Source organism: Numenius arquata, chromosome W (genome assembly GCF_964106895.1).
Source record: "Numenius arquata chromosome W, bNumArq3.hap1.1, whole genome shotgun sequence".
NCBI lineage: Eukaryota > Metazoa > Chordata > Aves > Charadriiformes > Scolopacidae > Numenius > Numenius arquata.
In genome coordinates this window covers 33,383,988-33,406,035 of record NC_133615.1, presented here as the reverse complement: position 1 = coordinate 33,406,035, position 22,048 = coordinate 33,383,988, and the positions used below count along the sequence as shown (strand labels likewise).

Sequence of the window (22,048 nt, the reverse complement as noted above, 5' to 3'; positions counted from 1 at the left end):
AAATTGATAATAATATCTGAGATCAGATGCATGTCTGTGCTGGAAGAGAGGAAGGTAAAAAATGACTACAACTTCTCATATAATGACTTCAGGACTAACTTGGCATCCAGAGAAAAGCATGGAGTAATAAGGATGAACGTTGTTTCTTTACAGTTCTCCTGTGGTCTGGAAGTTCAGAAGTCAAGCACAAATGAGAGAAGAGAAGGGCTCCCAAGCGTGCTTTGTTTTTGTTAAATTTCTTAATAAACTCCTGGAAGACATGTAGTTCAGAGCTGATGGAAGATTTATAAAAAAAAAAAAACCAATTCACTTTCAAAAGCCTGATTGTTTGGCAGTTGGATGTTCCATTCTAGAATTTGCATGATTTCTAGGAATTTTTTTCTGTTGCCATCTGAAAAATAATTCATTTTAGAAGAAGAAATTCTGTCCTCACAATAGACCTTCAGATATGCACTGGGAAGCAGCATCCATTAGAGAGGTATGTAAAAGGCCTCTTGAAGCATCAAGAATCTTTTGAAAACATAAAGTCAAATCTTCTTTACAACATTCTACACATGGGACCGGAAAACTGGATTCTGAGAGATTCCCTTTTTAAGCTATCTGTTCCTCCAAAGGAAGGTTTCTCAACTTAAGTCTCTGAGCAGGCAGTAACAGAAGAAACTCAGTGATAACTACCTTCTTTTTTCTTTTCTGGAGAGTAGCTATTTTCTCTTCTGTCTATAAAATGGGATATTTTGGGTGCCTGGTTTTGATATGTGATCTTAATCTATTCGTGCTGCCCAATAATCTTCTTTCTTTAGATTCTTTTCATTGGATGCATCTCAGAACAGAGATGGAATAGCTGTGAAGGATAAAAATACTCAAAGTGCATCAGTAATATATCGCAAAAGATTCTTTTCAGAGTTCTTACTGGGATAAGAAAGATGGCACAGAACTGAATCTGAGACAATACAGCTCTTAGTGTTGAGTAACTCTTACGTACCAGAAATGCTATAAGTCACACTTGTTTAAGTCATTTGCTTGATAACAACATCAGAATCTTCTCAATGTATATTGGTTATCTTTCTAGCCACACTTATATATACTGTGTGCAGTTAGTTTTCAGTAGATTTTTCTACTGTGGGCATAAACTCTATTTCTACTTCATTTTTATCTATCATCTTCTTTAGTATTCTGAAGTTTAAGTCCTGCTTCAATTTTGAAGTAAACTGGATCTCCCAACGCTATATGCTACCTTCGCTTTTTCCGTGATTCTCCACATAATTCTGCAAAAAGTTTTATTGCAAGATAGGGGCTAAGTCTAATCAGTATATTAAACTCATCTGGTTTAGTTTTTGAAAGCCTGTTGGACTATAATGCTATGTCATAATCCAGGCTCTGCAACAAAAAAAAAAATTTCACAAGGCCAGGCTTTGAGCAACCTGGTCTGGTGGGAGGTGTCCCTGCCCATGGCGGGGGGGGGTGGAACTTGATGATCTTTAAGGTCCCTTCCAACCCAAACCATTCTATGGTTCTATGATATCGGCATGTTGGAAAGCGACCAAGTCGTACTTTCCTTGATAAGATTAGAGTTTTGCCATTAGGGTCTAACAAACTATGCTATTTGTTATAGGACTTTAATACTAAAAAGCATGTGTGTGCTTGTTAAAATTCCCAGAAATAAATAAATGATAGGGAATTAATTTAAGATTTATCATTCACATTAATATTTCTTAAAAAGAAACAGTGTTTTTAATAGCAGTTGTCTCCAGGTAGTAGCTGCTTTCTTTTCATCTTTTAAACCTGTGCTGTGACCTGATTAAAACATATAGTTTTAAAAGCTAGCACTATTTTTATGGTGGAAGCCTCTTTTTACTGTGCAGCATCAGAAATGAACTTAACTAGAATCGATGGGGGAAGGGGATACCAACAGGAGAGCTGAAGGTAAGCCAAGGGTTGGCATGGCACCGCCTGAGGGTGGCAACGCTAGTGGGAACATTTGCACTGCTCCTGGGAGCACGGAGGGCTCAGGAGCGTATCTGAAATGCTTGTACACCAACGCACGCAGTATGAGAAACAAACAGGATGAACTGGAAGCGTTGGTCCGTTCCCATCGGTATTAGTGAGACTTGGTGGAATGAGTGCCATGATTGAAGTGCTGGGATGGAGGGCTACAGGCTGTTGAGGAGGGATAGGCAGGGCAGGCAAGGTGGAGAGGTGTCGCACTAAACGTAAGGGAGAGGTTTGATTGTACAGCCCTTACAGTTAGTGATGGTGTGGTGGAGAGCCTCTGGGTGAGGATTAGGGGGAAGGAAAAAAAAAAAAAAAAAGGAGATGTTGCAGTGGGCGTCTACTACCCATCGCCCAGCCAGGATGTAAGCGCTGATGAGTTATTCTATAGGCAATTAGGAGAAATCTCTGGATCGGTAGCCCTTGTCCTTATGGGAGATTTCAACTTCCCAGGCATAAACTGGGAATATCATACTGCTGTGATGAGCAGGTCTGGGAAATTCTTGAAGATTGTGGGTGATAACTTCTTGTCACAAGTACTCAGTGAGCCAACTAGGAAAGATGCCCTCCTAGACTTGCTGCTTGTGAATAGCGAAGCACTCGTGGGGGATGTGTTGGTAGGTGGCTGTCTTGGCCACAGTGATCATGAAAAGGCTGAGTTTAAAATTTTCAGCGTAACGAGAAAAAAGGACAGCAGAGTTGCTACTCTGGACTTCAGGAGAGCAAACTTTAAGCTATTCAGGGAGCTATTTATCAGTGCCCCCTGAGGATCTGCTTTTGAGGGCTTAGGAGTCCATGAGTGCCGGTCAGTCTTTAGGAACCACCTTTTAGAAGCACGGGATCAGGCAATCCCATTGTGTTATTGTAATGGGCTTGTGTGCCAAGATTTTGGTAGCAGGGGACTACAGGGGTGGCTTCTGTGAGAAGCTGCTAGAAGCTTCCCCTATGTTTGATAGAGCCCATTCTAGCTGGCTCCAAGACAGACCCACCGCTGGCCAAGGCTGACCCAATCAGTGATGGTGGTAGCGCCTCTGTGATAACATATTTAGAAGGGGAAAATAAACACCTGTGCAACAGCAACTGCAGCCGGCGAGAGGAGTGAGAATATGTGAAACAACTCTGCAGACACCAAGGTCAGTGAAGAAGGAGGGAGAGGAGGTGCCAGAGCAGAGATTCCCCTGCAGCCTGTGGTAAAGACCATGGTGAGGCAGGCTGTCCCCCTGCAGCCCATGGAGGTTAACAGCGGAGCAGTGTCATGGTTCAACCCCAGCGGGCAACTAAGACCACACAGCCAGCCACTTGCTCGCTCCCCCCACGGCGGGATGGGGGAGAGAATCAGAAGATTAAAAGTGAGAAAAATTGTGGGTTGAGATAAAGACAGTTTAATAAGTAAAGCAAAAGCCACGCACGCAAGCAAAGCAAAACAAGGAGTTCATTCCCTGCTTCCCATCGGAAAGCGGGTGTTCAGCCACCTCCAGGAAAGCAGGGCTCCATCACACGTAACGGTTACTTGGGAAGACAAACACCGTAACTCTGAACGTCCCCTCTTTCCTTCTTCTTCCCCAGCTTTATATACTGAGCATGACGTTGTATGGCATGGAATATCCCTTTGGTCAGCTGGGGTCAGCTGTCCTGGCTGTGTCTCCTCCCAACTTTTTGTGCACTCCCAACCTACTCGCTGGTGGCCGGTGTGAGGAGCAGAAAAGACCTTGACTGCTTAGCAACAACCAAAAACACCAGTGTGCTATCAACACTGTTCCCATTCCAAATCCAAAATGGCACTATACCAGCTGCTAGTAAGAAAGGCAACTCTATCCCAGCTGAAACCATGTCAAGCAGATATCCACCTGCAGCCTGTGGAGGACCCCACACTGGAGCAGGCGGATGCGTCCAAAGGAGGCTACGACGCCGTGGGAATGCCATGCTGGAGCAGGCTCCTGGCAGGACCTGCGAACCCGTGGGGAGAGGAGCCCACGCTGGAGCAGGCTTGCTGGCAGGATTTGTGACCCCATGGGGGACCCACGCTGCAGCAGTCTGTTCCTGAAGGACTGCATCGCATGGAAAGGACCCACACTGGGGCAGTTTGTGAAGAACCGCAGCCTGTGGGAAGGACTCATGTTGGAGAAGTTTTTGGAGAACTGTCTCCCATGGGAGGGACCCCACGCTGGTGCGGGGAAGAGTGTGAGGAGTCCTCCCCCTGAGGAGGAAGGAACGGCAGAGACAATATGTGATGAACTGACTGCACCCCTCATTTCCTGTCCCCCTGCGTCACTGAAGGGGGAGGAGGTAGAGAAATCAGGAATGGGGGGAAGGTGTTTTAAGATTTGTTTTTATTTTCTCATTACACTACTCTGATTTGATTGGTTTGATCAAATTTTAATTTAATTTTTCCCCAAGTCAAGTCTGTTTTGCCCATGACGGTAATTGGTGAGTGATCTCTCCTTGCCCTTATCTCGACCCATGAGCCTTTCGTTACATTTTCTCTCCCCTGTCCAGTTGAGGATGCGGAGTGATAGAGCGGCTTGCCAGCGTCCAGCCAGGATCAACCCACCACAGTCAAAGTTCAAGCAAACAGGGCAGAAGACCAGCTTGGCTGAACAGGGAACTCCTCATGGAACGCAAGAGGAAAAAGAAATTGTATGATCTCTGGAAGCAAGGTCAGGCTTCGCAGGAAAAGTACACAGCTGTGGAGAGCAGGGAGAAGACACAAAAGGCCAAAGCCCAATTAGAGTTGAAACTGGCCAGTGTTGTGTCAGATAACAAGAATGGCTTTTTTAAGTATGTTAATAGCAAGAGGAGGTCTAAGGAAAACATTGGACCGATACTTGTTGAAGATGGCCACCTGACTAATAGGGATGAAGAAGCAGCGGAGGCATTCAATGCATTTTTTTGCCTCGGTCTTTAATAATACTGATAGACTTTGGGCTGCCCGGTCCCCTGAGTCGGAGGACCACGAGTGTGAGAACAGTGACTTTCCATTTGTGGACACTGAAATTGTAAGGGACCAGCTGTATCAGCTGAATGTTCAGAAGTCCATGGGGCCTGTTGGGATTCATCTCAGAGTACTGAAGGAGCTAGCGGATGGTACGGCAGGACCCCTCTCGATCATCTGCCAAAGGTCTTGGGAGTCTGGGGAGGTCCCTGCTGACTGGAAGCTAGCCAACGTTGTTCCAATTTATAAGAAGGGCATGAGGGAAGACCCAGGAAACTACCGCCCTGTTAGTCTAACCTCAGTACCTGGAAAAACTATGGAGAAGATCATACTGGGTACTACTGAAAGGCATTTAAAGAATAATGCAATCGTCAGGAACGCTCAACATGGGTTCACAAAGGGAAAGTCCTGTCTAACTAATTTGATCTCCTTCTACGGTAAGGTCACCCACCTAGTGGATGAAGGGAAGGCTGTGGATGTAGTTTTTCTGGATTTTAGTAAGGCCTTTGATACTGTCCCTCACAGCATCCTTCTGGACAAGTTGTCCAACTGTGGCATGATGGGGTTCACAGCGCACTGGATGAAGAACTGGCTGAAGGGCAGAGCTCAAAGGGTTGTAGCGAATGGGGCTACATCTGGCCGGCACCAGTGGTGTTCCTCAGGGCTCAATTAAGGGCCAGTTCTGTTCAATATTTTTATCAATGATCTGTATGCAGGAGTTGAATGCATCATTAGCAAGTTTGCTGGTGATACCAAACTGGGAGGAGCTGTTGACTCTCTGGAGGGACAAGAGGCCTTGCAGAGGGATCTAGATAGATGGGAGCATTGGGCAATCATCAATGGCATGAGATTTAACAAATGCCCGATTCTGCACTTGGGATGGAGTAATGCCGGGCACAAGTATAGATTGGGAGAGGAGTGGCTGGAGAGCAGCCCCGCAGAAAGGGATCTGGGGGTGCTGGTTGACAGCAGGCTCAATATGAGTCAGCAGCGTGCCCTGGCAGCCAAGAGGGCAAACCGCATCCTGGGGTGTATCAAACACAGTATAACCAGCCGGTCAAAAGAGGTGATTATCCCGCTGTATTTAGCGTTGGAGCAGCCTCACCTTGAGTACTGTTTGCAGCACTGGGCCCCACAATTTAAGAAGGATGTGAAGGTACCCGAAGAGCTGGAAGGCATGTCCTATGAGGAGTGGCTAAGGAGTTTGGGTTTGTCTAGTTTGGAGAAAAGGAGGCTGAGGGGCGACCTCATTGCTCTCTACAGCTTCCTGAGGAGGGGAAGTGGGGAGGGAGGTGCTGAGCTCTTCTCCCTGGTATCCAGTGACAGGATGCGTGGGAACGGTTCAAAGCTGCATCAGGGGATGTTCAGACTTGACATTAGGAAGCATTTCTTTACCGAGAGTGTGGTCAAACACCGGAACAGGCTTCCTAGAGAGATGGTCGATGCCCCATGCCTGACAGTGCTTAAGAGGCATTTGGAAAATTCCCCTAGTAACGTGCTTCAACTTTTGGTCAGCCCTGAAGTGGTCCCCTCTCAGTCCTCTCCAGGCTAAACAGACCCAGGTCTCTCAGCCTTTCCTCATAAGAGAGGTGCTCCATTACCTTGATCATCTTTGTAGCCCTCCGCTGGACTCTTTCCAGCAGTTCCCTGTCCTTCTTGAACTGGGGAGCCCAGAATTGGACACGGTACTCCAGATGTGGCCTCACCAGGGCAGAGTAGAGGGGGAGGATGACCTCCCTCAACCTGCCGGCCACGCTCTTTTTAATGCACCCCAGGAGACCATTGGCCTTCTTGGCCACAAGGGAACATTACTGCCTCACGGTAAACTTGTTGTCCACCAGGACTCCCAGGTCTCTCTCTGCAGAGCTGCTTTCCAGCAGGTCAGCCCCTAACCTGTACTGGTGCATGGGGTTATTCCTCCCTAGGTGCAGGACCCTACACTTGCCCTTGTTGAACTTCATTACGTTCCTCTCTGCCCAAATTTCTGATCTGTCCAAGTCTCGCTGAACGGCAGCACAGCCCTCTGCTGTGTCAGCCACCCCTCCCAGTTTTGTATCATCAGCAAACTTGCTGAGGGTGCACTCTGTCCCCTCATCCAGGTCATTGATGAATATGTTGAACAAGACTGGACCCAATACTGACCCCTGGGGAACACCGCTAGTTACAGGCCTCCAACTAGACTCTGCGCCGCTGATCACAACCCTCTGAGCTCTGCCATTCAGCCAGTTCTCAGTCCACCTCACTGTCCATTCATCTAACCCACACTTCCTAAGCTTACCTATGAGGATGCTATGGGAGACAGTGTCAAAAGCCTTGCTGAAGTCAAGGTAGACAATGTCCACTGCTCTCCCCTCATCCACCCCAGCCAGTCATACCATCCTGGAAGGCTATCAGATTGGTCAAGTATGATTTCCCCTTGATGAACCCACGTTGACCACTCCTGATAACCTTCTTTTCCTCTACATGTTTAGAGATGACATCCACGATGAGCTGTTTCATCACCTTTCCAGGGATGGAGGTGAGGCTGACCGGCCTGTAGTTTCCCGGGTTCTCTTTCTTGACCTTTTTGAAGACTGGTGTGACACTAGCTTTCCTCCAGTCCTCAGGTACCTCTCCTGTTCTCCATGACCTTTCAAAGATGACGGAGAGCGGCTTAGCATTAACATCTGCCAGCTCCCTCAGCACTCGTGGGTGCATCCCATCCGGGCCCATGGATTTGTGGGTGTCGAATTTGCCTAAATGATCTCTAACCTGATCCTCCTCAATCAAGGGAGAGTCTTCCTTTCTCCAGACTCTGTCTTATCTCCAGGGTCTGGGATTCCCGAGAGCCGGCCTTAGCAGTAAAGACTGAAGCAAAGAAGGCATTCAGTAATGCCACCTTCTCTGCATCCTCTGTCACCAGGGCACCTACCTCATTCAGCAGCGGGCCCACATTTTCCTTAGTCTTCCTTTTTCTACTGATGTACTTGAAGAAGCCCTTCTTATTGCCCTTGACATCCCTTGCCAGGTTTAATTCCAAGTGGGCCCTAGCCTTCCTCGTTGCATCCCTGCATACTCTGACAACGTTCCTATACTTCTCCCAATTGGCCAGTCCCTTTTTCCACATTCTGTAAACTTCCTTCTTCCATCTGAGTTTTTTCAGAAGCTCCTTGCTCATCCATGCACGTTTCCTGCCTCCTTTTCCTGATTTCTTGCTCCTAGGGATATGCACAATCCATTACCATTCAGCGCTGGGCTTTTGGTATCTCCACTATCATCAACAGAGTCCGACCTTGAGGTCCCAACCATTTTGTTCTCACCCCTCTCCTTTCCCTATTCTGCAGCTACCAATGATCCCTAAGACTCACCTATTACAGAAACCTCTCCTTTTGCCACCTTCACAAGCTCTCGTAGGGACTACAGTGCGAGCATGTATTCCCTCTACCAACACCGTCACCACAGCTCTAATTTTAGGGTACTAGAACCAAATTTGTAAGAAAGAATTCTGAAAAGAGTAACTCAAATAACTACCTGCCGCTTGGCTTGTAGCCTAGACAGGATGTGGGGGGAGAGTGAGAAACAGAAGGCCTTGATGGTGTGCAATTACTGCTCAGCAATAGCCAATACTAGTGTATTATCAACACTGGTTTTTGTCACAAATCCGAAATACAGTACCATATGGACCTGCTATGAAGAAAGTTAACTCCATCCCAGCCAGACCATGTACAGGGGAGAGTTAAGTCCATCTCTGCACTAACCCCTCACGTTTTATTTCTTTAGCACAATACATTGCTTTCTGTTCACCTCACATTTAATTACAACACCTGTGCATCTCTCACATCCCTGAGAGTCTTACAGCAGTGGTTTACATATTGCTCTGCTAATATTTCCTCTACATCCAGTTTTAATTGTATGGGAGCAGTCCTTCTCATTTTCCCCCTTTTAGTTACTAGTACCGTGAGATCAGCTGCTAGATCCACCAAACCCAATCATCAAGGAAGCTTTAGAACTCATCATGAAGGTTACGAAAAAAAAAATAAATAATGAAGTAGTTACATAATGATTGAAACTTAATGAAGACTCTACAGCTCTAGCTTCACTGATGTTCCCAGCTGTGCCCTAAACTATCACCCATCCATGCAGACAAGTTTAGCTATAAGATCATTGTCCCGGTTTGAAGTAAAATTGAACCAATTTTCTGTTCTGTAACTTTACACCCTAGCTAGGCCTCCTCTAACTCTCTGAAATTAACGGCATATTGTGGAGAAAACTGCTTGTTCTCAGAATGATAAGCCCAATGTTTCTGCTCCATGCCAAGGAATGGTATGCAGGGAGGCCCTTGGTTATACTTATGGCTGACCTTGGTTGTTATAGCAAATTTCGTTATTTGCCCCCTTAGGGGGTCGGAAATGGAAAAAACATAGAGGAGTCACATCGGTGGGGAGGAGTGGACAGGACAGGTGACCCAAACCTGACCAACAGGGGTATTCCATCCCATCTGCCCCATGCTCAGTATAAAGGCTGAGGGATCAAAGGGTCAACCCCCTTCCTGCGATGGCCGACGTCCAGAGAGGACTCTGTCTGTTCATCTGCCTTTGATCCCGATCCGTGTGTTCCTGACTCCAGAGCTGGAATCCAGTTCCCATTCGTCACTGAGTCCAGTCTGGGACTTCCCCAGTGCCTGCCGGTGACGTGACTGTCATCCTGGGAGCTTGATACGGTTTTGTATATATTGTATCTATTTCATTATTTTCTTCTTTATTTTTATTTTAATATTAATTCTTCATTAGTTTAGTTCATTCTAAACTTCTGAATCTCCTTATCTCTTTCTCCTCCTCTCTCCTCTTTTAGGGGGGGAAGGGGAGGGAAGGGCCATCTGTCAGTCCGGTTTTGGTAAATTCAGCCGAAACCACGACAGATTTATTGGCGCCCAACGTGGGGCTCGACGACTGTGGTCTGTTAAGATTGCCTGAATAGTTTGAATTCCAGTTTGCTCAGGGAGAACCGACGGCTTTCACCATGTTGTACCTACAGAATATGGTATATGATATTTTTAGAGACTTTTGTATGAAGTTGATTGATGTAGTGGTGCTTAACTGGTTGGACATATTGACTTGTATTGAGATAAGTTTATATCGGTTCTGTGTTTGGATGCGGTGGCCTAGGCGTGCTTTGTTGGTGTGGGCTGGTGCTCAGGTGTATAATCTGAGATTTGCAATTGGTAGGGTATCTTCATGTTTCGGACATCATATAATAGATCCTGCTGCTAATTACACTTTTGATTTTACCTGGGGAAAGTTTACTTTGCCTGCTCGTGATTATTTCAAAATGTTACCAATTGAACTAAGGGGTGGAAAACCTTCGGGCTGGACAGAGAATGATTGTTATGATTGTCTCTGTCATGTGGGCCTGATTTTGATACTTATGACACTGAATGTGCTGCAGGCGTTAGATGTTATTAGATTTGAGGAGTATCAGAATGAGCATTGTGTGATAGGCAACCTCGCTACTCAGACAACGGAGACACAAACAGTTACTCCCCCAGCCCCAGCGACAGTCACAGCAGGAACACAAACAGTTGCTCCCCCAGCCCCAGCGAGAGTCTCAGTGCAGACACAAACAGAACCAGCCCCGGCCCTGGCCCAAGCCAAGCCAGCGGCACCGGCCAAGGCCACGCCGACACCGGTGCCAACGGCACCAGCTGCTCCCCCACAGCCACCGGCACAAGCCAAGGCTCCGGCACCGGCGAAAACCACGCCCCTGGCCCCGCCGACACCGGCCCCAGCGGCAGCGGTCGCCCCCCCACCGGCTGCTCCGGCCCCGACAGCCAGCACTGTCACTGCTCCAGCTCCCAAACCGAGCACTGCCACTCCCCCAGCGCCAGCAGAACCGGCACAATTTGCTCCGGTGACCAGGAAGCAGAAAAAGAGGTCGGCTCGGTCCCCTGCCCCTTACGACAAAGACCTCCCCAAGCCAGACAGCAAGGGAGAAGGCTCCTCTGATGAAGACCCAGGACACGGTCCTTCTGATGGGGATAAAGAAAAGCACGCCCTTACAACACAGTCAACCAGTTGGGGGGCTCCTTCTCAGGTAGATAGGGGAGAGGGTCCTTCTCAGCCAGCCTCGATACAGGATGATGCCTCAGATGTAGATGTAATTATTAACTCTTTGTCCTTAAAGGATTTGCGAAATCTAAGGAAGGATTTTACTCGTCATGATGGGGAGCCACTTCTCTCTTGGTTGCTCCGATGCTGGGACAGTGGAGCTAATTCCATAGACTTAAATGGTAGAGAAGCCAGCCAGCTGGGAAATCTGGCCAAAGAGGGAGGTATTGATAAAGCGATTGGGAATAGGGCAGACGTTCTCAGTCTCTGGAGGCGATTGTCATCAGCTGTAAAGAGCAGATATCACTTTAAGGATGATATCCAATGCCGTCCAAGGCAATGGACCAGCATGGAGAAAGGTATTAAATACCTGAGAGAACTGGCAATTCGAGAAGTGATTTATGGTGATTGGCAAGTGACTATAAATCCTGATGAAATGCCATGTCAACGACCTTTGTTGAAAAAGTTTGTGCAGAGTGCACCATCACTGTATTCCCACACTTTGTCAACAATGGTCTGGGGAGCATCTGATACTGACACACCAACTGTAAATGAGGTTGCTGATAGGGTGCGACAGTATGAAGATAGTCTCTCTCGTCCCATCGGTGTTGCAGCAATAGAAAACCTGACTAAGAAAGTGGCTGAACAAAATAAGACACAGAATGAGACAATGGAGAAAATGACCAAGGCAATAGTTGAGCAAAACGAGACAATTTTTCACAAACTGCTTGAAAAACTTGCTGAGATTGGGAAAGAATCCTACTCTTCTCCAGCTCAGGCTCAAGTTGCAGCTCAGGCTCAAGCTCCTGCTCACATCCAAGTTGCAGCTCAGACTGAGGTGCCTGCTCAGACCCAAGCTGCAGTTAAGAGCAGTGTTGCAGCCATTAAGAAAAAACGCCCTCCTATGAGACCAACCAAAGGGAAACAGGACTCGCTCCGAGGTTTCCTGTGGCTTTGCCTCTGCAATTATGGAGAGGACATGAGGAGATGGGATAAAAAACCTACTTCAGCCCTACAGTCACGAGTGCTTGAGTTGCAAGGTAAAGCAAACAGAAGAAAGGATGGTTACATGAATATGGCTGCTCCAGTTCAGAATATGCACTGCCCCTGTCCAGACAGGAACTCACCTTGCAATTGGAGATGCTGTCCTCAGCATTAGGGTTGCCCTGCCTCCAGCCAGGAGGAGGAGAGGGATAACCGAGTTTACTCGACTGTGTGGATTCGATGGCCTGGCACATTAGAGCCACGAAAGTATAGAGCCCTGGTGGACACTGGTGCACAGTGTACCCTAATGCCATCGAATCATAGAGGGACAGAATCAGTCACTATTGCAGGAGTGACAGGAGGATCTCAAGAACTGACTGTACTGGAGGCCGAAGTGAGCTTGAATAAGAATAAATGGGAAAAGCATCCTATTGTGACTGGCCCAGATGCTCCGTGCATCCTTGGCATAGACTACCTCAAGAGAGGGTATTTCAAAGACCCGAAAGGGTATCGGTGGGCTTTTGGTATAGCAGCTGTAGAGACTGAGGGTGTTACACAGCTGTCTACCTTACCTGGCCTTTCAGATGACCCTTCTGTGGTGGGACTGCTGAGGGTTAAAGAACAGCAGGTACCACTTGCTACTTCCACGGTGCATCGACGACAGTATCGCACGAACCGAGACTCCCTGATTCCCATTCAGAACCTGATTCGTTGGCTGGAGACCCAAGGAGTGATCAGCAAGACTCGCTCACCCTTTAACAGCCCGATATGGCCAGTGTGCAAGTCTGATGGTGACTGGCGTCTAACAGTAGACTACCGTGGCCTGAATGAAGTCACACCACCACTGAGTGCTGCTGTGCCAGACATGCTAGAACTGCAATATGAACTGGAGTCGAAGACAGCCAAGTGGTATGCTACAATTGACATTGCTAATGCCTTTTTCTCTATTCCTTTAGCAGCAGAGTGCAGGCCACAGTTTGCTTTCACCTGGAGGGGTGTCCAGTATACCTGGAATCGACTGCCCCAGGGGTGGAAACACAGCCCTACTATTTGCCATGGACTGATCCAGACTGCACTGGAGAAGGGTGGAGCTCCAGAACACCTGCAATACATTGATGACATCCATTGTGTGGGGTAATACAGCAAAAGAAGTTTTCAAGAAAGGTAAGAAAGTAATTGAGATTCTTCTGAAAGCAGGTTTTGCTGTGAAAAGAGGTAAGGTCAAGGGACCTGCACGAAACATCCAATTCTTGGGAATTAAATGGCAAGATGGTCGTCGCCAGATCCCAATGGAGGCGATTAACAAAATAACAGCTATGTCCCCACCTACTAACAAAAAGGAAACACAAGCCTTCTTAGGCGTTGTGGGATTCTGGAGAATGCATATTCCAGGTTATAGTCAGATTGTGAAACCTCTCTATGAAGTGACTCGAAAGAAAAATGAGTTTACGTGGGGTCCTGAGCAACGACAAGCCTTTGAACAAATTAAACAAGAGATTGTGCGTGCAGTAGCACTTGGACCAGTCCGAAGAGGACAGGACATTAAAAATGTGCTGTATACTGCAGCTGGAGATAATGGCCCTACCTGGAGCCTATGGCAGAAAGGACCAGGGGAGACTCGAGGTCGACCCCTGGGATTTTGGAGTCGAGGCTATAAAGGCTCCGAGGCCAACTATACTCTGACTGAGAAAGAAATCTTGGCAGCGTATGAAGGAGTTAGAGCTGCTTCAGAAGTAATTGGTACTGAAGTACAGCTCCTCCTGGCGCCCCGATTGCCAGTGTTAGGTTGGATGTTCAAAGGTAAAGTTCCTTCTACTCATCATGCCACCGATGCTACCTGGAGTAAGTGGATTGCCTTAATCACACAGCGAGCTCGAATAGGAAATCCAAATCGTCCAGGAACTGTAGAAGTGATCACAAACTGGCCCGAAGGCGGAGATTTCACAATGCCACCAGAGGAGGTGGTAACACGTGCTGAGGAAGCCCCGCCATATAATGAACTCTCAGATAATGAGAAACAGTATGTGTTGTTCACTGATGGATCTTGTCGTATTGTAGGAAAGCATCGAAGATGGAAAGCTGCTGTATGGAGTCCTACACGACGAGTTGCAGAAGCTACTGAAGGGGAAGGTGAATCAAGTCAATTTGCAGAGGTAAAAGCTATCCAGATGGCCCTAGACATTGCTGAGCGAGAAAAGTGGCCAATACTTTATCTTTATACTGACTCATGGATGGTGGCAAATGCTCTGTGGGGATGGTTAAAACAATGGAAGCAGAGCAACTGGCAGCGTAGAGGTAAACCCATTTGGGCTGCTGAATTATGGCAAGATATTGCTGACCGGCTAGAGAAACTAATCGTGAAAGTACGTCATGTAGATGCCCACGTACCTATGAGTCGCGCCACTGAGGAACATCAGAATAATCAGCAAGTGGACCGAGCAGCTTTTCCAGACAGATTTAGACTGGGAACATAAAGGTGAATTGTTCTTAGCTCGATGGGCCCATGACACTTCAGGTCATCAAGGAAGAGATGCAACGTACAAATGGGCTCGTGACCGAGGGGTGGATTTAACCATGGACGCTATTGCACAGGTTATCCACGATTGTGAAACATGTGCCGAAATCAAGCAAGCTAAAAGGTTAAAACCTTTGTGGCATGGAGGTCGGTGGTTGAAATACAAGTATGGGGAGGCTTGGCAAGTCAATTATATCATACTCCCTCAAACCCGCCAGGGTAAGCGTTACATGCTTACAATGGTGGAAGGAAGCACCGGATGGTTGGAAACCTATGCCGTGCCCCATGCCACTGCCCGGAATACCATCCTAGGCCTTGAAAAGCAAGTCTTGTGGCGACATGGTACTCCAGAAAGAATTGAGTCTGACAATGGAACTCATTTCAAAAACAATCTTATAAGTAGCTGGGCAAAAGAACATGGTATTGAGTGGATATATCATATTCCCTATCATGCACCAGCTTCTGGAAAAATTGAACGATACAATGGATTGTTAAAAACTACCCTAAAAGCGATGGGTGGTGGATCCTTTAAAAATTGGGACAAGCATTTAGCTCAAGCTACTTGGTTAGTTAATACCAGGGGATCCATCAATCGAGGTGGTCCTGCTCAACCAGACCTTTTACATATTGTAGAAGGGGATAAAGTCCCCGTGGTGCATGAAAGGAATATGCTAGGGAAAACTGTATGGGTTTTTCCTGCCTCGGGCAAAGGCAAACCCATTTGTGGGACTGTTTTTGCTCAAGGACCTGGATGTACTTGGTGGGTGATGCTGAAGAATGGAGAAGTTCAATGTGTACCTCAAGGGAATTTGACCCTGGGTGAGAATACTTAATTCCGAGTATGATGTTAGTTGTTTATAATACTAACAGTGTTCTATAAGTGTTTTTCAGGATGACACTGCAATGATGAAACCTAGCCGGATTGATCAAGTGGCGTCTAGTAAAACTTCTCCGAGATGGACATGTTACCCATGGGCACGAACCACAATGAATTTGACACTGTCTTTCCTACCCTGAGAACCTGATCTGCTGTGAAATGGACTTAAACTTCTGTATATAGAGATAAATTATAACTGAGTCATTTACATATATCTATATATATATGTATAGATTTTATAGATGATAGTAGTTGTAATCTAAACATGATGCAAATGGTATGGAATAAGGGGTGGAATGTCCCGGTTTGAAGTAAAACAGAACCAATTTTCTGTTCTGTAACTTTACATCCTAGCTAGGCCTCCTCTAACTCTGAAATTAACGGCATATTGTGGAGAAAACTGCTCGGTCTCAGAATGATAAGCCCAATGTTTCTGCTCCATGCCAAGGAATGATATGCAGGGAGGCCCGTGCTTATACTTATTGCTATAACAACCAAGGTCAGCCAATTTCGTTATTTGCCCCCTTAGACGGTCGGAAATGGAAAAAACGTAGAGGGGTCACATCAGTGGGGAGGAGCGGACAGGACAGGTGACCCAAACCTGACCAACAGGGGTATTCCATCCCATCTGCCCCATGCTCAGTATAAAGGCTGAGGGATCAAAGGGTCAACCCCCTTCCTGCGATGGCTGACGTCCAGAGAGGACTCTGTCTGTTCATCTGCCTTTGATCCCGATCTGTGTGTTCCTGACTCCAGAGCTGGAATCCAGTTCCCATTCGTCACTGAGTCCAGTCTGGGACTTCCCCAGTGCCTGCCGGTGATGTGACTGTCATCCTGGGAGCTTGATACGGTTTTGTATATATTGTATCTATTTCATTATTTTCTTCTTTATTTTTATTTTAATATTAATTCTTCATTAAAGTAGTTTAGTTCATTCTAAACTTCTGAATCTCCTTATCTCTTTCTCCTCCTCTCTCCTCTTTTAGGGGGGGGAAGGGCCATCTGTCAGTCCGGTTTTGGTAAATTCAGCCGAAACCCCGACAATCATCTTGTTCCACTTTTTAAATTAAGACACACTATACTAATATAATGGCTGAAATACAGATACTCTAATTAGTCTGACCTCTGACAGACTACTTTGAGAATCACAACCCACTACAGATTCGTTTTCTCTGCTTCTCAGGTAAACTGTTTTCCACAAATAGCCAGAGCAGAGACCTGGTGCACTCACAGAAGTAGAAGTACACTAAGCAGGATAATTAATATCACCTTCTTTTAAACTTAAACTTAAGCATAACGATATAGCATAATTGGTAAACATAAGCATTATTGTGCCCAGGAAGAACAGTATTGCATTGATAGTAACAGACCACATGCCTTATGTTAACTGTGCAAGATCACACAGGCTTGTTATCAACTTGGTATGGCAACTAGCTGTGTGAACCAGAGCTTGGCATTAGGTGTCTACTACTGGTAAAGTCCCCTGCTGCCCCTCCCCACCCCCTTCCCCCCAGCACTGTGCAGTATGTAGTCCAGGGACAGAGGCCAAAGGCTAAGAACATCCTACAGAAGTGCAAGATCTGAAATTGAGGGGAGGGGGTAAGACAGACAAGTCACCTACTTCTGTTCCAGCTTCCCTTGTCAGAGCTCTGGAGCCTGATCACCTCATGACTAAGACCACTGAAGATTAACAATCATATTGTACATATAATTCAGTTGCAAGTACATGAAGCCAACAGCATATAGTTAAAAATTGCCTATTTGAATATGTAGTAATATGTTAGACATTACCACAGAATGTGTTGTTAATGTACATCAACCTAGACAAACTTTGCTTTAAACTGACTTATCAGTCTTCTAAACACTCCCATTATTGATCTGTGATGAGATCTTTAACAATACACAAACACATACATATGCTGACTCAGATATAACACAAAAGTAAACAACAACTTCAAGACCAATGCTGTTTGCATCCTGCTTTGTCAGAGCAGCATGGGTTTGTCTGCAGTCATCTGCTTTGACATGCCCTCACAAAACCTGGCTCCCATCTGTCTTGTGGAGCAGTAACAAGAGTGCTCAAAACACAGCCAGTGTGATACAAAACCTATTTGTTTCCTTTTGGCTTTAAGTACATTTCAGATTGCAAGTTCACACTCTAGTCATGAATGATCACCTCTTGGTGATAGTAAACTGTTATTTCTCATGGTTGCTCCTGTTCATACAGGTATATGCTTTATCTGTTACAGGACAGAAATCTTGCCCCATCTTACGGTGCTCAGCTTAAGCTAGTATTGCCATGCTCATTTGTAGTAACAAGTCCCATCTTAAGAGTCAAGCTCCCTAAAAATACAACACATCTGATACTTTTTTTCCCCCCCTCATGTAACATTTATGCCTCATTCTAATATTCAAGCTCTATTACATACCTCATTTACGTAAAGCAGCTTAAAAGAAGTTACACCTTTCATCAGCCAAAATACAGCTTGAAACAATCTCTCTTGGATAAAGAGATCCTCTCTCCACTGATGAGGGGAGAAAGTATTAATTCACAGAAAAACTCTTAATCAGTAGGCCTCAATACCACTAGAGCCAGGTGCAGATTAAGCACTTCTTGAGATATCAGCTACAATTGACACGCTTCTCTGTACAAAGCTGTTAGCAGCATCTAAAAGGACCATAACGCTAAACTCACGCGCAGCTTCAATACAAGGGAACCAGGGAGCGCGAGGCGATGCAGGCTGCCGTTGCGCGCGCGCCCGCCCGCCCCCCCCCGCCCAGTCGCATAACCACCTCCAGGAAGGATTCTAACGCGTCCTCTCTCTCCTCTTCTGGTGGATGGAAGGAGTTCAGAATCCACAGTCCCCGAAAACCCTTAGTCTATGATGTGGCACCTAGGCCTTGGAAGCCATTTGCAATACACACACAAAAAATGTTTTCCTTGTACCCAGATGGGGCACCGAGAGGGCAGGAACCCAATGAAAACACCTGCATTTCTCTTGCCTGGTCCAAAAAATAAAGCAGGGAATTTTCTCCCCCTCACACCCCACTGTCTGCTCTGTCACTTCAGTGCGATAAACTGAAGGAGTCTCCCTCGGTTTGGATGAAGAAAAAAAAAAAGCACAAAGGGACCTCCTTAGTACCCGCTCACTACTGCGGGGAGTGGAAAGGAAAAGTATAGAAAGAAACCAGAGTTGGGCTCAGAACCTTTTGTCATGCCGGGCAGCTTGCCTTCCCTCCTTACCCCTCACCACCTCCTAGGCTCAGCGAAAGGAGAGAAAACAAAAGCCAGAGATCCCAGTATGGGAGGGAACGAGGAGCTTTGCATCCGGTCACAGAGGGCAGAACATAAGAAAGGGAAAATGACATAAAAGAGAAGCTCCACTCCACCCCTACCCACCAGGTCTCAACCTCACCTGCTTGCCGCGGTAGAAGAGGCGCTGGCGGTCAGGGCTCACACAGAAGGTCTTCTGAATCTTCTCCCGCAAACATTCGATCTTGGTGAGACGGCTCAGATCATCAATAGTATGGGTCTCAGTGCCATCTATGGTACGAACTTGGATCCACATGGTGCGCACCTTCCACCCACGGTGTGCTCAGCCACCCACAGTGAAAGGGAGATCTTGTTCTCCAAATGCGTGGTAACGGAAGACAGAACAGGCGTTTCACTCACTTCTTTGTTTAGCTCAATGGAAGCAGGTTTTTTGAATACCGCTGAACAGGCACGAGACTCCCTGCCCGCAGGCCTTACTCAGAAGGACGCAGAGAGATAAAGGAGACCTGACTCAATCCTCATCTACTCCCCAGGTGTACCCCGTAATCACACAAACAGAACCGTAAGCTCTCCAAGCCAGCACACAACGAGGCAAAGTCTGGCGAGAACCGCCACAAGAAGGTCTAACGAACGCCACCAGGAACCATCACCAATCCTCAGAAAGTATTTACTAGCCGCTACCGCTCTCGTACAGAGGTCACGGCGCCAATAGTAATCTCGCGAGAGCCCTCAGCCATAAAGAGACAACATGGGGGAGGGGGGGAAAGATAGCATCATCACCTCTCCTTCCGCATTCGGCTTTATACAAAGCCACGCCCAGCCCAGCCCCGCTCCGCCCTTTGAGAATTCTTAGGCTGGCATCTTTTTTCCTCCTGCTCGGTAGTTGTATCAAGGACTTGGTGTGGGTGTGTGTGACAGCTTAGTGTGGGCGTAGAGAAGCGGCCATTATCGTTCCTATGGGAGCCAAGCGGGAGTGTCTTCTCGTTCCCTCACAGGGCAAAGCATTTCTAGTCTCAGGCCTGCAAATTATGACATGGGAAGTGACTCTGTGCTTCCACCTTTCCCTTTCAGACACACACACAGAGTCAGGACCCAGCATGTCAGGTGTCACAGTGACACAAAACCATGAACCTGGCATGGCATAAATAAAAAGCAAGTAAAACTGCTTTGTATCCACTGATGAAATCCAGGCCCCAATATTTCCCAGCGTAAAAGTGCCATCAAAACTTAAATTCAGCCAGATTTAGCTCTGCCTAATAAATCCAGAATAGATCTGTCTGCTTTTATCATATTAGAAAAGTGCAAGTGTGGGCCAGGACAAAAACATCAAGCCTCCTTTTTTAACACAGATCAGCTGTGTGGGATTTATTTGCTAAAACTCGGATTAACATTGAAAAAGTCTGGACTTTTCATGTATACTGGTAAAGTGGTATATGTAAAAACATATCTGATGCAGTACCCAGTGAGATTCAACTTATGGATATAGGTCTTTGTGATGCTATTATACCTGGGAGCATTGAAGCCTACGTTTTTGGGCAGAGTTCACGGCAGCTTTGTTGCCTGAGTAGTAAAACTTTACAGACTGAGATAACGAACTGACAGGTTCCAGATGATAGAGATGTGCTTTTGTGACTTTTTTTGTATCAGGATGATATGAAAGATCCCTGTATATTAATTAGCTCTGACATAATTCCCATTGTGGCCTTGGTTGAGTTACTTTTAAGGCCTGATTTTTGAGTATTAAGCACCTACAAAGGCAGCTGAAATAAATGAGACTTGCTTAATCCTCCTGGAAATGTGTTCCTTGCCTTTTTATCTCCATTGTTCCATCTCTGTTGTTGAGATAACACACACCTTCCTGTAACTATATCTACTACAGCATGACACCAGAGTGTCAGAGACACAAGTTCAAAGTTTGGTTTATAGATTGGTGGTGGTGTTTCAAGCTCCAATTCAAGTAATGTAGTACACGTGATCTAGTCAAATCTTTGTGTGCCAGCTTTCTTGGCTTCCCTGAAACATTCAAAGATAATTAATGCAGAGGAACACAGTAGGAATGTGAGTTAAAAGTAATAAATAAAAAGACATAAATCAAGCTGACTTCAGCTTTGCCCTAGTTCCACTCTACCGCTGTTACCGCAAACCAGCAGATAAAACTTTCTAAGACTCAATTTAAAGTTTAGAAAGCAGGCATTCTTTATTGCGGCACCAGGTGCACAGGGGATAGCTCCTCCTATTGTGCACACCGAATACTGTTGTCAAATTAAATTTATACACAACAGGTATACATATTCAATGTAATTCCAAAAAAACATTAGCATATTCATTACATTTCTGAGAATTCATTTACATATTATAATAAGCTTTGGGGCATGTGTAGTTGTGCCTTCTGGTGGTCCTCATTTTGAGTGAGGGTCGTTTCTTCCTCAGTCTTCATCTTCTTCACCTGTCCTTTGGCTCCCTTTTCATGTTGGCAAAACATTCTAACTGCTTAATTGCTCATTAAAACTAATGATCTCCCTGCTACCACCTGTTTGTCAGACAATGTCCATATTTATTGCATCCCTGTCTTAAGTCACCATGTTCTTAGGGCCACATACATCCTTTCTTATCTTACTAAGTCCTTGAAACCATTTGGGATGGTTACTAAAATAGCTACATTTCTTCTCTAAAAGAAGATTCTCTACAGTTTAGACATTTATAAACTACATAAAATCTGCCTTAGGTATCACCACCACCTTAAAGGGAACAGAGTCCCAATGTAATCCCTTTGCAGTGTCTTCTGTTTTGCAGATCACAATCTTTCTCTTGAAGCTACTGCTAACAATAGAACGTGTCTCTTTTCTGGAGTGGAGAGAAAAAAGTTCTGGAGTGTTGTGGTTATGGCTGGATTGGCCAATCACAATGACAGATGGCCCCTCCCTCCCCCCTCTAAAAAAGAGAGGAGAGGAAGAGATAAAAGAGATTCATGAGTTTAGAAAAAGAACTAAACTACTTTAATGAAAATATTAATAAATAATGAAATAATAAATAATAAGAAGAAAATTTTTAAAAAGTTTACAGTATATACAAAACTGTATCAAGCTCCCAGGATGACAATCACATCACCAGCAGGCACAGGGAAAAGTCCCAGACTGGACTCGGCAATGGACAGGAGCTGGATTCTGGATCTGGAGTCAGGAATGCTCAGATGGGGATCAAAGGCAGATGAACAGACAGGGTCCTCCTCAGACGTTGGCCATTGAAGGAAGGGAGTTGACCCTTTGATCCCTCAGCTTTTATACTGAGCACGATGCAGATGGGATGGAATACCCTGTTGGTCAGTTTTGGGTTACCTGTCCTGTCCGCTCCTCCCTACAGGTGGGACCCCTCTACACTTTTCCGGTTTTGACCC

The 22,048-nt window shown here is 46.1% G+C and overlaps 1 protein-coding gene across 1 annotated transcript in view; it reads right to left on the bottom strand.

Moving 5' to 3' along the window:
* Positions 1-19,346, bottom strand: part of LOC141476623 (E3 ubiquitin-protein ligase UHRF2-like) — a 187,531-nt gene extending 168,185 nt beyond the window's left edge. Inside the window, exon 1 of the mRNA XM_074165397.1 lies at positions 18,797-19,346. Within this exon, the coding sequence (XP_074021498.1) occupies positions 18,797-18,949 (153 nt within the window). The 5' untranslated portion in view covers positions 18,950-19,346. The remainder of the gene's footprint in view (positions 1-18,796) is intronic.
* Between the last annotated feature and the right edge of the window lie 2,702 nt (positions 19,347-22,048).